The sequence below is a fragment of the Bubalus bubalis genome, chromosome 4, assembly GCF_019923935.1.
Source record: "Bubalus bubalis isolate 160015118507 breed Murrah chromosome 4, NDDB_SH_1, whole genome shotgun sequence".
NCBI lineage: Eukaryota > Metazoa > Chordata > Mammalia > Artiodactyla > Bovidae > Bubalus > Bubalus bubalis.
In genome coordinates, this window is record NC_059160.1 from 36,922,732 (window position 1) to 36,938,977 (window position 16,246).

Here is a 16,246-nt window from a genome sequence, read left to right on the forward strand (position 1 = left end):
AGAGAACATTAAACTTTTGTCCTGGAACTTGTTTATTTTGAAGCAGAAACTGCTAAGATGAGTCTTTTATTGGTGCAAAAAATCCTCCTGTCCAACATGAACTTTTCATGATTCTTCTCTGTGTGCTTCACACTCCATAGCAGATCCCTACTCATTTTTTTAAAAATCTTTTGGCCTCACCACAGAGCATGTGCATGCATGGGTGCTCAGTTGCTTCAGTCATGTCCAACTCTTTGCGACCCTATGGACTATAGCCCGCCAGGCTCCTCTGTCCATGGTATTCTCCAGTCAAGAATACTAGAGTGGGTTGCCACGCCTTCCTGCAGGGGATCTTCCTGACCCAGGGATTGAACCCGCATATCCTGTGTCTCCAGCATTGCAGGCAGATTCTTTACCACTAAGCCACCTGGGAAGCCCCATCACAGGGCATGTGGGATCTTAATTCACCAACCAGGAATGGAACCCCCTGTGGCCCCTGCATTGGGAGCACAGAGTCTTAACCACTGGACCACAAGGAAAGTCCCAGCAGCTCCATATTCTTACTTATGTAGTCATCTCTAGTATCCCATACATCACCTGGATCCCATACATCAAGGATGACTCAGGGATAACCATGCAGATAAGGCAAAAACAACCCAGGGGAGGGAGGAGCCACCAAGCCAATTTCCTTGAAAAAAATTTGTCATTTGAACCTTTGGAGACTCGGTGGCCCAACCCAACAGCTGGGTGGATGGGAAAGTGGTCAAAGGTAATGGAAGTAAAATCTATTTCAATGGCCTGGAAAATAGATAATGATGTTTTGGACTAAGATGTAATGTTGAGACATGATTGATTTAGGAACACACTATATTCTGAAAGCAGAATCAACAGGATTTGGGTGTAGAGTATGAGGTAAAGAAAAAGGTCAGGTCTGATCCCTGTGGAACTGGGTACAAGCCCCTCTGTCCTTGACTTTTGAAGTAAAATGCTGACTCAAGAGTTAATGATTGGGAAATGTCAAGATGTAGAAACAAAGAAGAGCTGTTGGGCTAGGGAACTGGTAACAATTTAGACGATAATTCTGCCACATAACAGAATCATCATATTCCCAGTTCCCTGAATGACATAGATAAAGGCCTGACACACATTCCTAAGGGAGGCAGACTGCCCTCTCTACCCTCCACTCAGATGGAAACTGCTGACCACAAGAATACAGACCTTACACTGGTTGAAACCAGAAGATGGATGATGCTTGAAACTTCACCTTGATGTCAATCAGTCCAAGAGCTGATCATGCTCTGCTCCTTGAACACTATAAAACTTCTCACTACTCCTTCCAGGGCACTGTCTTCAGGGAATTCACCCACTGTGGGCCCCTTTGTCTAGCAAAGCAATAGAAGCTACTCTTCTTTCTGCTGCTGCTGCTGCTGCTGCTAAGTCGCTTCAGTCGTGTCCGACTCTGTGCGACCCCATAGATGGCAGCCTACCAGGCTCCCCCATCCCTGGGATTCTCCAGGCAAGAACATTGGAGTGGGTTGCCATTTCCTTCTCCAATGCATGAAAGTGAAGAGTGAAAGTGAAGTCGCTCAGTCGTGTCCAACTCTTAGCAACCCCATGGATTGCAGCCTACCAGTTTCCTCCATCCATGGGATTTTCTAGGCAAGAGTACTGGAGTGGGGTGCCATTGCCTTCTCCGACTCTTCTTTCTACGTCACCCAAAACTCCACATTTCTATTTGGCACCACTGAACAGAGGCTGTGCAGCCCACACTTACCTGGAATTTCATACCAATGAATAAAATGTGACTATCAAGACTATGACCAGCATCCATGACTCCCCACATCACCCCATGTATAGTCTATATCTTTTTTTTTTCACATAGTGAAAACTTTTATATTTGGAATTAACCAGCTGGACTCAGTTTAGATGATCCCAATTTTGTTGGCAGCGTCCAAAGCATCATAGTCAGGAGCCAGTTGAACATATGCCTTCTTCTCTCCATCAGGCCTGATCAGAGTATTGACCTTAGCCATGTCAATGTCATAGAGCTTCTTCACAGCCTGTTTAATTTGGTGCTTGTTGGCCTTGACATCCACAATGAATACCAGTGTGTTGTTGTCTTCTATTTTCTTCATGGCTGACTCGGTGGTGAGGGGGAATTTGATGATGGCATAGTGGTCAAGTTTGTTTCTTCTAGGGGCACTCTTCTGGGGATATTTGGGCTGCCTCCTGAGCCGCAGTGTTTTGGGCAGCCAGAAGGTGGGTGATGTCTGGATCTTCTTTTTCTTGTGGCTGTGGACACCTTTCAACACTCCTTTCTTGGCCTTCAAAGCCTTTGCTTTGGCTTTGGCTTCAGCTTTAGGAGGGGCAGGGGCTTCCTTCTTCGCCTTAAGTGCCATCTTCATGAAAAGGTATAGTTTATATCTTAAGAAGTAACATTTTCCTAGAACTCTTGAAAATATTCTTGTATGTCTCATTTGTTAAGGCAGCTCTGTAACAATGTTCAGAAACAGGTCAAGTACTTTAAACTTTGCCCTCTTGATGATGTAATGTTTTAAAACTAAATATAGATTTTTTTCCCCTCATAAATAGAGAATAGTGTTAAAATCTCAGATAGGACTAGTGATGAGAAAGGCATTCTGATCAGAATTGTTGAAAATATGAAAAAAATAAAGATTTCTCATTAGACTAGGCTATCCTGGTAGGCATGGTGCCCACAATATTCTGTCTTTAAAATTAGGCTTTTTCACTCCCACACACAGCCCCTTCATCTGCTACCCCTCAGGGTGAATGGTGATTGCCCCAATCTCCTGATCTAGAGAAAACAATGCTTGGGGAGTGGGTCAGATGGCCAGGGCCCAGGGAAAGTATATCTGTCTTGTCTTCTCTAGGCAAGATGCAGAGGAAAGCTTATAGAACTGGAGACAGGCTTTCACTACAAACAATGAAGGAAGGATCAATTATTTCCTACCAGTCATCATGGAGACAGTTGGCAAAAAACTAACAACTTCACTTTTGTGCCTAGAGCCCAAGCAGAGAGAACAAAGAGTAGCCAGGTGCTGACAAGAAGCAACAAGCAAATGATAAGGAGCATTTGGAAGAGGGTGCTGGTGATTAAGCCAGCTCTTGGGTTTGACAACTGAAAAACGAGAGGAAATGTTCTTAATGTTCCAATGGGAGTGTTAAGTTTTATCTAACCATTATTCCTGGGCTTCCCTTGTGGCTCAGCTGGTAAAGAATCTGCCTGCAATGCAGGAGACCTGGGTTCAATCCCTGTGTTGGGAAGATCCCCTGGAGAAGGGAACAGCTACCCTCTCTGAGTCACTTCAGTCGTGTTCAATTCTTCATGACCCTATGGACTGTAGCCCACCAATCTCTGCCCATGGGAATTCTCCAGGCAAGAATATTGGAGTGGGTTGCCATGCCCTCCTCCAGGGGATCTTCCCGACCCAGGGATCGAACCCAGGTCTCTTATACCTCCCTGCACTGGCAGATGGGTTCTTTACCACTAGTGCCACCTCGGAAGTCCATATGGTTTGGACAAATGTAAATGACATGTGTCCATCATTATGATGGTATTTTCATGGCCCTAAAAAATTCTTTACATAAGGATTTAATTTTTTAAATAAAGCTATTTTTTTGTGAACATAGAAAAATACTAAAATTTGACTTTTCAATTTCAAACTAAAAAATTTTTTTACTTCCTTTTTCTCAGTTTTGTCTACAAATGCCATGTGCCAGAACAATGTACCAATGTTTTGCTTATCAAACAAGCTTTCTTAATATGTTTGAAACTTCTCCTGAAAGGTCAAATAATTACAATATTTTCATCGTTTCTTGCTCTTTTTCCCACCCCACCCTCTGCATTGCTTCATTTTGGGGAGATAGTTCCTGGCAGACTGTTTTCTATGCTGTGTTGTGATGCAGTACAGTTTTGGCTGAAAAACTCCGTGTGGGACCAGCAGAGTGCACACCAAGATGGTTGGGTAGCAGCTTCTACCTCCCCTATTAAAGCCTTCATTAAGCTCCAGTAATGGGCACTTTCCTTGTGGTCCAGTGGTTGAGACTCTGTGCTTCCAATGCAGAGGGTATGGATTTGATCCCCGCTTGGGGAACTAGGATCCTGTGGAGTGTAGGCAAAAATAAACCCTCTAGTAATGGACTCATCTGTTTTTTTTTTTTTTCATCTGTCCTCTACTCCAGGACTGTGAGCTGTAAGAATGGGGTTGTTTTGCTCACTATTGTATCTCTAGCACTTAGAACAATGCCAGAGACCACAGGAGATACACAGTAAATATTTTTTTAATTATTGAATAAACCATTATTCGTGAGATCATTTCCTCTGTGATTTTGAACTGCTTATCTCTCTTCTTTTGACATTCTAGATGGCTTATTTGAACAGGACTTGGGGAGCAAGGGTGGTTTCATCACTGACCACTCACTCTCCCTACAGCGAGAGCTGCATTCAGCTAAATGATTCCCAGAGATAGCGGAAGCTTCTATTAATAGTCTGCAGTGACTCAAAGAAATGATAGCATTTTTAAGCTTGAGGAAATCTTGGGTTTATGCAGGCTACAGCAAGCAGTAGCTGAATATGCAGTCTCCTTCATTTTGTTATTTTGTTGAGGAACTTTTGAGACGACAGCAGGTTTCATCAAGCCCCATAGAGGTTGAAACAGGTATACAGCCATTTGCATTATTTCTGGGAACATGGTATTTACCAACTTGCTATTGGCATTGAATAGCTTGTTCACATAAATTTCTGAGGTGAACTATTTTTCAGAATTGTTCTCAGAAAGTAACACCTGTTTCTGACCATGGGCAAATGAGCATCAAAAGAAAAAAAGGAAGGCAAGGAGGAATGTTTTCCTGGGTGTCAGCTCAACACACCTGGCTGTATCCATCGTGGGAATTTACACCTTCAGATCCAGTATCAAGTATAAACCACTCCCAGAGTGGATCTTGCACTTAAATCAGTATAATTTGTTTATTAACATTAAGTTACCAGGAGGTATCCAAGTTTCTTTCAAAACTCACACATCAGGAACATCCCTGGTGGTCCAGTGGTTAAGAATCTGCTTTGCAATGCAGGGGACATGGGTCCAATCACCAGTTCAGAAACTAAGATCCCACGTGCAGCAGAGAAACAAAGCCAGCATGCCACAACTACTTAAGCCCACGTGGCGTAACTAGAGAGTCCAAGCATCTCAACAAAAGACCCTGCATGACCCAATGAAAAACTGATACAGTCAAATACATAAATATTTTTTTAAACCCTCACATTTCACTTTTTAAAGTCAATGTCACAGATCTTGAGTACAGTAAATTGTGAAATTTGTCAAGTGTCAGGTTCTATGTCCATGGATGTTACAAAAAATAGAATTACACTCCCATTTATGTTGTAACAATTCTCATTTACTCCTTCTGCTAAACTTGATCCAAATTGTGTGACTTTTTAGTCACTGGTGCTTTGTGTCAAGAAAGAAATTCTAGTAACAAAAATAAGTTGCATTCAACTTGGAATTTCATAAGATTATTCCATTTCCAGCAGGATGGCAGACTAGATGCCCTAAATGACTCTCTTACTAGAAATAAATAAAATGATGGATAAAATAACAGGAAATAAAGAAACATTCAGGTCTCCTAACTAAGTAAAAACCCTCTCTGAAAGAAAATAACAGACTGACTCTCACAAAGATTTACAGCCTGAATTGTGATTTACAGTTTGCCACTGTATCAAACAAATAAATAAATAAACTTTCTTAAGATAACAATTTTATTTAAAATGGTGATATTGTCTTCTAAATGGTTGGCAGAAGAGAGTAAAATCTAGGACACAAAAATTCCCATAGATAAAGATCCAAGAAACTTTACATTTAGAATGGATAAACAGCAAGGTGTATAGCACAGGAAACTATATTCAATATCATGTGATAAGCCATAGTGGAAAAGAGTACAAAAAAAGAATGTATATATGCGGACATGACTGAGCGACTGAACTGAACTGAACTGATATGTGTATAACTGAGTCACTTGGTTGTACAGCAGAGATCGACATAACATTGTAAAGCAACTATACTTCAATTAAATAAAAAAAAAGACCCAGGGAAAAGGAGTAATTCACAAATGAATTTGCACAATTCCTTGCACAAGGAAGCAAGGCATCATGAATAGGAGATAACAGAAACAACAGGGGGAAAAGATCCCCAAAGACTTCTGATGTTGGAATTATTAGACACAGATATAAAATAGTTATATTTAATATGTTTAAATAAATAAATGTGAAAGCTCAAAATGTGAGTAAAGAACAACAAACTCCACAGATGAACAAACAGATTTTAAAGAGAACCAAACAATTGACATGTACACACTGCTGCTGCTGCTGCTGCTGCTGCTAAGTCACTTCAGTCGTGTCCAACTCTGTGCGACCCCATAGACGGCAGCCTACCAGGCTCCCCCATCCCTGGGATTCTCCAGGCAAGAACATTGGAGTGGGTTGCCATTTCCTTCTCCAATGCATGAAAGTGAAAAGTGAAAGTGAAGTCGCTCAGTCGTGTCCAACCCTTAGCGACCCCATGGACTGCAGCCTACTGTATTTAAAATAGATTACCAACAAGGACCTACTGTGTAGCACAGGAAACCCTGTTCAATACTCTGTAATAACCTAACTGGGAAAATAATTGAGAAAGAAGAGATTCATGTACATTATAACTGAATCACTTTGCTGTACCCCTGAAATTAACACAACCTCGCTAATCAACTATACTCCAATATAAAATTTAAAAATTTTAAATAAAATAAAATGCAGAAGTGAAAATAAATAATAAATAAAATAAAGAGAACCAAACAGAATTTTTAGGGATCAACCATTGAATGGTAAAATATCAATGGACAGGAATAATCGGTTAGCTATACCTGAGGAGAGAATTTGAGAATGGGAAGAAACATACAAAAAATTCCGGAAATATCCCAGACAGAGATGAAAAATATGAAATAGAAGTTAAAAGTATAGAGTGAGGTCTAACTATCATTCCAGAATGAGGTACTAGAATACCTAAGAAAAACTATTTGTAAGGATAATGGCTGGGAATTTCCCAGAATGCTTTAAAGGCACAAATCCAGAAAAACCAAATGAAAACAAAACAAAAAGCACGATGAAAAAAAGGTAATCTATACCTAATCATAGCCACAACACACCAAAAGACAAAGTGCCTTCAATAGCGCACAGACAGAAGATGCACCATAATGAAATAGCAATTAGGCTGACAACTGACTTCTCAACAGCAATGAGAGAGGCCAGAGACAGTAGAGTATCTTCAACAGACTGAGATAAAACAATTGACAACCTATTACTAATACCTTTAAGAAAATAATTTTCAGACAAATAAAAACTGAGAATTTACCACCAAAGAGTTCACCAAAGGATTAAAGGAAGGACTCTACTTCAAAAGAAATGGTAACAAAGACATTGGTAATATAAGGATAAAATAAACAACACTGATTATAATAACTGATTACATTGCTTGTAATGTTATAAAAATCAGTGGGAATAATTAGTCTAAAACACCATTTTAGTACCTTACAAATAGCGAGAGGGTGGAGGGTGGTCAGAATTAAAACATTCTAAGGTTGACACTTCCCTGACAGTCCAGTGGTTAAGACTCCATGCTTCCACCTGGCGGGGTGGGTTCAATCCCTCCTCAGGGAACTTAAGATTCTGCGTGCTGCGTGGCTAAAAACAACAATAACAAAACTCTACAGTCTTTGCGATTTTTGGAAGGTAAAATTACTGAACAACTATAAACTCTGACAAGTGTTCACATTAAAATAATCAGAAGAACCACCAAAATAAAAGACACAGAGCTTATTATTTCTAAGTTCAGTTCAGTTCAGTTCAGTCGCTCAGTCGTGTCCGACTCTTTGCGACCCCATGAATTGCAGCACACCAGGCCTCCCTGTCCATCATCAACTCCTAGAGTTCCCTCAAACTCATGTCCATTGAGTCGGTGATGCCATCCAGCCATCTCATCCTCTGTCATCCCTTTCTCCTGCCCCCAATCCCTCCCAGCATCAGGGTCTTTTCAAATGAGTCAACTCTTCACATGAGGTAGCCAAAGTATTGCAGTTTCAACTTTAGCATCAGTCCTTCCAAAGAACACCCAGGGCTGGTCTCCTTTAAGATGGACTGGTGGGATCTCCTTGCAGTCCAAGGGACCCTCAAGAGTCTTCTCCAACACCACACTTCAAAAGCATCAATTCTTCAGTGCTCAGCTTTCTTCACAGTCCAACTCTCACATCCATACATGACCACTGGAAAAACCATAGCCTTGACTAGACGGACCTTTGTTGGCAAAGTAATATCTCTGCTTTTCAATATACTATTTAGTACATGTGAAAGACTCAAATAAGGGAAAACTTAATGAATTTGAAAGACAGCAATATTAAAGAAGGGAGGCAGAAAAGGCAGCACAAAGAGAAAGGACATAATAAGATTTATTACTACAATCCTAATATTTCAATAACCACAGTAAATGAAAATGCATTATTTTCCCACTAAAACAAAGCAAATATCACACTGTATTTTTTTTAATCCACCGTTTAAAGCTGGTACTTTTAAAACATAAGAATTACAGAATGTCTGCAAATCAAACTGATGATCAACGAAATAAATCATTTAGTGTTTGTGTTTTGCCTGAACTTTCTAGTTTTAGAGTCAGGCTACAGGGAAGTGGCCCCCATAGTCACTGTAAATAAGCAGTTACTAGGCAACCACTTGCAAACAGTGTGTCTATCTATGTGTTGCTGAAGTTCTGAGAGAGAAAAAAAAAAGCCACCTCAAATCTTTTTAAGTTCAAAACTTTATGAATTTTCTAGCCAAAGATTTTTTAATTGTTATGGTTTTTAGATTCACACATGAAATATACTTTTCTTTTGGAAAAGTACCTAAAAATCAAGATTTTAAGAATGAGATCATTCTCTATTGTTTACTTCTTGGATTATCCTGTTCATCAACCAAAGGAACTCAGAATCTAACACTCTGGCAGAGTTACTCCATTATTTATTTTCTAACTGTTATCACATGTCACAGAGAATAGAAAGAGCTCATTAAGTTCCTACCTATTTAAATGAACAGTGACTCTCTAAAACATTCAAACACATATTCTCAAGCTATTCATAAATCTGTTTTCGGTTTTCTTTAACAGTGTACATGATGAAATGGAATTTGAAGTGCTCAGTCTCTTCAACCCTCAGGAGTCACTGAAATGCTTCCAAGTAAGACAGCCAAGTAAGCAAGGGCAGTTACTTCTGCTAACTCTCTTACAATTGCCACAGGGAGAAGGGTTCTTGTCGCCTATCACTACGAAATCATAAAATGTAAGAATGGAAAGAGACCACAGGGAAATTTTGGTCCAATCGTCTCTAACTCAACAACTGCAAAATCTGAGACGCCAAGAAAGGAAGAGTACTAGCTAGTTAATTGGGAAAGAAACAAGAAGCCATGTTTCTTAACTCCCTCCAATTCAGAGCTTTCCACTCCTCCCCCATTTTCCGTTTATCATTCTGTTGATAAAGCCTTAAATGCTTAATAAGAAGGCCACAAACTGTTGACTGGAGGGAGCTTTCTATTTTCAGGACTCCTCAGAATGATGGATTCTAACTTTTTTGGGTCATTAAGCTCAGTGAAACAGATGGCAGTTTGTCCGGGTCCACATTCCCTTTCTGAGACACAGGAGCACGCCCTCCTGACAGCCCCATCCTCTCCACGGGGAGTTTGAAGGCAGATCCCAGCAGGCACGGAAACCTGCAGGGCTGGCGGTCGTGCTCACACTGTCAGCTCATTTCCCAAAGGCAGCATCAAATGCTGCTGGTTCTTGGCCACATTTTCTCCCAGCCATCATTTAAGTCAAGTGGTCTTTTATATTTAGACAAGATGAAACTCTTCCTTGATGTTTCCTTTCATTCTGCTCATGTGAAAGACTGTTGGAGAACTTAAACAGGGTCGAAGATAAGCAACTGAAAAGCCCAAAGGATGGGAAGTGGTTTCTCTGTGGCAGTTAAGTGAGGTGGGACTGTTTATCTAAAGAAGAGACAGCTAAGTGCAGGAAAAAATACATTAAGGAGGAATTGCCTCATTAAAAAGCAAAATGCTAATCTTTAATTTCAAATTTGGGTCTCTGAAATGTTATATTTTCACCAGAAATAATAATAAACTGTATATTCGATAAGTTCTGTATTTATGTGATTAGCTCTGTAAGAAATGGTGGGTGTGTTTTTCAGAGTAGTTGTGCCATTTTGAAACTATTAACGTTTCCCCACATTATTGCCAGCATTTGATATTGTGACCTTTAAAAGAAATTAACAATTTTGGTAATTATGTGGTTCTTATTGCCTAAGAATTTTTTGTGTAATCCAAGGTCATAAAGTTTTTCCCCAAGTTCTCTTCAGGGAGTTAGATGTTACCTTGATTTTTTAATCTAAAATTAAGTGTGAGGCACAAGCCAGGGAATGGACTTAGAATCCCTTGGCAAAAAAAAAAAAAAAAAAAGGTGGGAGGGGGTAAGCTTGGTCAATATTTGTTAAGGCAAATAGTATTTTATTTTGTTTTGCTTTGGTTTTACAATTTACAAGTAAAACCAATAATAATTTCAATATTTCTCAACATTCTGTGTGTAATACACACAAGTAGGAATTGTGGGCATTGAAGAATCTCAAGAAGTAGCCTCGACATTCTGTGTGTAATACACACAAGTAGGAATTATGGGCATTGAAGAATCTCAAGAAGTAGCAGACCCACTGAAATTTTTCCTAATGTGTTTCCATTTAATTAAGAAGATGAAACATGAGAATTTGAATAATAGAAACTGTTTTAAAAGCTACACATATTTCACTGAGAAACATAATGTACAGAACCAGTGATTCTCAACAAGGAAGGAGCCAGGTCCTTCTATGGAGATATATTGAAATGATGACCAGGAAGACTTTCAAATTATATATACTTCCCACCCCTGGCCCCTGCAAATATACGTACACACACACACACACACACACACCCCTACATGCTGAAATTCTGGCAAAAACCCTCCCGTTTCCAATTGAGGGTAATATTGGCCACTGTTACAAAAAGGGCATATTTTAACTCTCAGACAAGCTTTGGGAAAAGTTGTGAATCACTGCTCTAAGTGCTTTGGGAGTTGTCTACCGAAGATTCATGATGGTTTTTAATTGGGTCTTAAAACATAGGGTGCAGATAGACAGAGAGGATGGAGATCATTTCAGGTTTGTTTTTTTTTTTTTTTGGTAATAATGAGGAGACAGGCAGGAAAATTACCAGGAGATGTTTACTTTCCTTGGAGCACACATTAAAGCAGGGAGATGAGTCTGGAAGGATAGATTAGGGTTAAATTGTGGATTATAAACTCCATAAACATAGGGGCTTTGCTTAACTTGTTCACTTCTAGATGCCCAGCACCCACAACAGTGTCTTGCACATCACAGGCCCTCATGAATGTTGAATAAATGAAGTCTTGATTGTCAAATTAAAAATTAAGGACATTATTTTCCATAATCTAGACAGTGTAGAATAACTGCAGACAGTCATGGAGACATTAAGCCTAGAGTTCCAGCAAGAGATCAAGGTGAACCCATAAGTATGAAAAGCTAAGGTATAGAGAGAAGGCAAAAGTCAAGAACCAATATCCTGGAAGCAGAGAAGGGGTGAGGGTAAATAAAATAAGATAGAAGGGCTGTTAGATAATAAAAACAACAAACATAAGATATCACTCTATAATTTACAAACTGTTCCATATACATAATAACATGTAAGAAAGGCATTACTTCTCCCATTTTACATAGACTTCAGTGGTGGAATAGTAATAATAAAACATTACCAACCTGAAGATAAGAAAAGAACCAAGCCAATTAAAGAAATTAAAAGTAATATTAAGAATAAGGGGTGACTCAGTCTGGACAATCAGGAAACAGGACACAAAGGAATTTGAAAAGGGAAGGTTTTATGTAAAGAATTATTAACTTAGGAGAATAGCTTTAAAAAGATGTAAGAAAGATTCTAAAGTATACCTAGGGCTGCTGGACAGTGCGTAAGAGAGAGAAAACCTGGAGAGGGTCCACTCTCCAAGAGCAGGGTTTAGATCTCTTTAGAGAAAAGGATGCTTGCCACCCCCGAGACGACAGGGATGTTTACTGGGTTGTCTGAGGCAGAGCTGGTCCATAGTCACCAGGCAACCGGAAACAATCTTCCGGGGTACAGATGCTCCGATGATGCATAGAGAGGGTCTGGGTGCCACTGCTGACGAACGTCTGGAACGTGCCAGCGTCCAGGCGGGAGAGTCACGGTTAGTGGCTAGCTGGGCCTGGGCCGGGCTGCCAGGTCACCAGGGGACACTGTGTGGCGAGTACAGAGCGCACTGGATGTCCTCTTTCATGCACAATCTTGCTGAGTCCTTCAGCAGGAACCGGCAAAAGCGTTAACAGCGCCCGGAGACCAGACGCCTCCTTCTTCCTGCAGCGTCTCTTCAGCGCTCTCTACCGGTTAAGCTTAACATTGCGCTCAACCTGAAGAAATGCTGGAGACACCACCAGTCCATTGGGAGTTGAAAAAGAACAAAGCGTAGGTTATTCGACTTTTTTCAGAGTGCTTGTGCATGACTGAGCCATTCTATAAGTTCCAGAAACCAGAGGCGTTGAGAGAAGTGGAGTGGGGAGAGGAAGGAGCAGTGATAAGAAACCGCAGGTTAACATTCAACCAACCTGAGCGGAAAGGGAGAGATTTTATGTCCCAGCACGTCCATGTAAAACCCCAGAACACAGTAAAAGTCGAGCCTGGGTCTCCTCCCTAAACCTGGTCTTTCCCAACAGCAAGAGGCACTGAGGATTTTGACTGACCAACCCATAATTATTTGCTCACCTGCCTGGCCAGACAGGTGGGTGACTGTTATGGGTCACTACATTTGGTCACGAAATCGGTGGAGGAAATTTTCCCAAAGGGAGGTCGTTATGATGAAAATGAGGGACAGGGGTGCCTAAAAGCCTCTGACCTCTATTATGGGGGCACAGATGAAAATGGGACAAGTCTGTTTCTTTGCAAAAGGCTTTTTATTGCTGTTTTGTATTTGTTTTTACTGTATTATTACATAAACATCCTTTTGTGAGCCCCATATTAACTCTAGGTGGAGCTGGATGGAAATCACTGAAGGAAGCCACACAAGCCTGACTGTCAAACTGCATAAGTGGTCTTCCTCTCTCGCTCACTGTACTGTCACCATAGAGCAGCGATGTTTTGAAATAGTGGGAATCGTCCATTCTCTGTTAGTTGATGCAAATGATATGTGAAAGCAAAAGGCTTCTAACCCTTAACTATTGCTCTGAAGAAAAGTTAGAAATGCTAATGGGCTGAGTTTAAATGTTGTTACTTTTACCTTTAGGCAGTTTGAGGTTCAGTAATGTGATATCCAGTTACCCAAGTGAGCCATGGATACCAGTAAGAAACAGAGGCGCCTACCTCACCTCACACCTTTGTCCCTGAATTGGAGCAGAAGAGTTTCAACAATACCACGTCTGGGGCTGGTGCTAACATCTGTCTCTGTGAATGTGCTGGCTGTGGAAACTCACTGTTTATGCAAAGAAATCCAGACTCTTCATAGCAAGCCAGACACAGGTGCTATCACTGGCAAATTATCCTATTATCCAATTCCTCCATATGCTTTCTGAGGGAAAATAAACCAGTTTCAGGTAAGCATTTAAGTATCTTTAACCATCTGTTCAGCACTGTGTTCTTGCAGTTATTAAAAATAAACAGGGATCATTAAAAAGAATGAAACCATGCCATTTACAGCAATGTGGAGGGACCTAGAGATTGTCATACTGAGTGAAGTAAGTCAGACAGAGAAGCAGAAACATTGTATGATATCCCTTATATGCAGAATCTAAAAAGAAATGGTACAAAACAGAAATAGACTCACAGAGAATGAACTTATGGTTCCCAGGGAGGAACATAGCGGGGAAGGGAAAGCTAGGGAATTTGGGATGTATAGACGTGCACACTGCTATATTTAAAATGGATAACCAACAAGGACCTACTGTATAACACAAGGGAAAAAATTTTTTTTACTTAAAAAATGGTTCAAACTTTCCAAGTTGCCCATGTAATAATTTATATGTAGGTGTCTCAGAGCACTAACCAAGAAATGAAGTTATTTTAAAAGGCTCATAAATAAATTTTCCTATAAGGAACTTAGTTCAAGAAGAAAAACAATTCAGTATTTGAATTTAATAGAATATAACATTTTTAGACACAAGTCTTAATTGTCAATCATTAAATAGCTGCTAGGTTTTGGTAAACTTTTTTTTTTTAGTATAATACTTGTCCAAGTAGTTTAATAAAGTTTAGTGTTTGTTCTATGATTTCTACTCAAAGTTTGTTTTTCATAAGGACTTTATGAGCCTGAGATGAAAGAATGTCTATTTGCAGGGTTTAAAAATACTGGTTTATGATTAAACTGACGTTTCTATCTCAACAGAGATCTTTAACTCTTGTTATCAGTACTCGGTCACAGGAACAGAGCAAGCAAACAAACGTAAAACATCTTCCTAAAGGCAAGTTCTTCATTTCACATGTAACTTAACAGGTTACACTGGTTCATAATGTTAGACTGCCAAGATGGCTAGAATATAACCCTTCTATCAAGACCTTGCAAGGACTGCCTTTAGAAGATGAAGGAAGAGATTTCCAAATCATGGTGCTGGTGTCTGGGGATTTCTGTTTCCAGCAAACGCGAACAGTCACCATCACCTCTACCCTTCATGTGCTGGACAGGGATGACGTAAAGGAAACAAGCTTGATTCCTTCTCCAAGTGGCTAAGTGTCCTCATTTTGAAAAGTACCAGGACAGCTGTGTGAGTTGCTCAGCCTATGAGTTTAGTCAAGAGCAAGGACAGGATATGAAGAAGTAAAACCTTGCCCTAGAGAAAGAGTAAAGAACAGAAGACCACCACAAAAGGAAGGAGACACATTTCACAATGTTGCTAATAAACAGGCTCTTAGAGCAAAGCTTATGATAATTCCTTGCATTGGAAGACAAACTCTCCAAATAAATGAACTCTTGGGAACTAAGTTTTTATTTCTCACACCATTTTATTTTACACTCATGGACCACACACTAGCTGAGAACAGTCCTCCTTTTCTCTTTCAAAAGGCAGCAACCTGAATACACGTGTGCCTTGTAAGCATAGAATACATCAGAATATTATAGTAACAGTAAGGGAGGAAAACTGGGAGACTGGGCAACAAGAATGAAGGGGTAAAAAGGAACATTGTATATTTTATATGATTTTCATTTTTGTGCCTTGTGACTTTTATTGTGTTCGTGTATTACTCACAGTTTATAAGGTGCCTTTGCATGTATCATGGCATATTTTTTTTGCTCATTTATCTACTCATTCATTCATTAAGAATTTAGTGAGTGCTTACTATTTGCCACATCCCGAAGCCGGGAGCAGGAGATAATAGGAATAAATGGTTGCCAAAGAACTCAATCTAATAGTGCAGTAGGGTATGTAGGAATGTAATAAAGAAACTGTAATACAGTATAACGAATACAATAACAGAACCATATGAAATATGTAGAGGCTAATTTGCAGCAACATTGATGGACCTAGAGAATATCATACTAAGTGAAATGTCAGACAAAGAAAGACAAATATCATATGATACCATTTGTATGTAGAATCAAAAAAATAATACAAATGAACTTATTTACACAACAAAAACATAGAAGACAAAGTTACGGTTAATGATGGGGAAAGGGAGGGATAAATTAGGAGTTTGGGATTAGCAAATACACAACATATATATAAAATAGATAATAAACAAGGTTCTACTGTAGAGCACAGGGAATTATCTTCAATATCTTTCAATAACCTATAATGGACAGGAATATGAAAAAGAACATGTATGTATTTGTATATATAGTATATAAACACTCACATTACTGTACATCTGAAACTAACACAACATTGTAAATCAACTGTGCTTCAGTAAAAAAGAAAAAAGTTATGGAGGCTAAATTAGTAGCTTAACCCAGCTGAGGGTAGGATGTTGGCAAAACTTTTTGGATGAGATCATGTCTATGATGGATTTTTAAAGTTGAAATTAGCTAGTCAGAAAAGGAGGCACTATAGTCTCAAAGAAGGACCTCTTTGATGGTTACAAAAGCATTACACAGAATGATATGTGTGGGAAACCACACAA

General features: G+C 39.7%; 1 protein-coding gene and 1 long non-coding RNA gene across 2 annotated transcripts; one reads left to right on the forward strand and one right to left on the reverse strand.

Moving 5' to 3' along the window:
- Window positions 1-1,901: 1,901 nt before the first annotated feature.
- Window positions 1,902-2,384, reverse strand: LOC102393324 (60S ribosomal protein L23a-like). Its single transcript, XM_044940631.1, has one exon. It carries the CDS (start codon window positions 2,382-2,384, stop codon window positions 1,902-1,904), a length of 483 nt encoding a protein of 160 aa, XP_044796566.1.
- Window positions 2,385-12,303: 9,919 nt separating this feature from the next.
- LOC112584318 lies at window positions 12,304-15,229 on the forward strand. Its single transcript, XR_003108534.2, has 3 exons — window positions 12,304-12,607; window positions 13,422-13,728; window positions 14,517-15,229. It is a non-coding gene; the product is annotated as an uncharacterized LOC112584318 (long non-coding RNA).
- The last annotated feature ends 1,017 nt before the right edge of the window (window positions 15,230-16,246 follow it).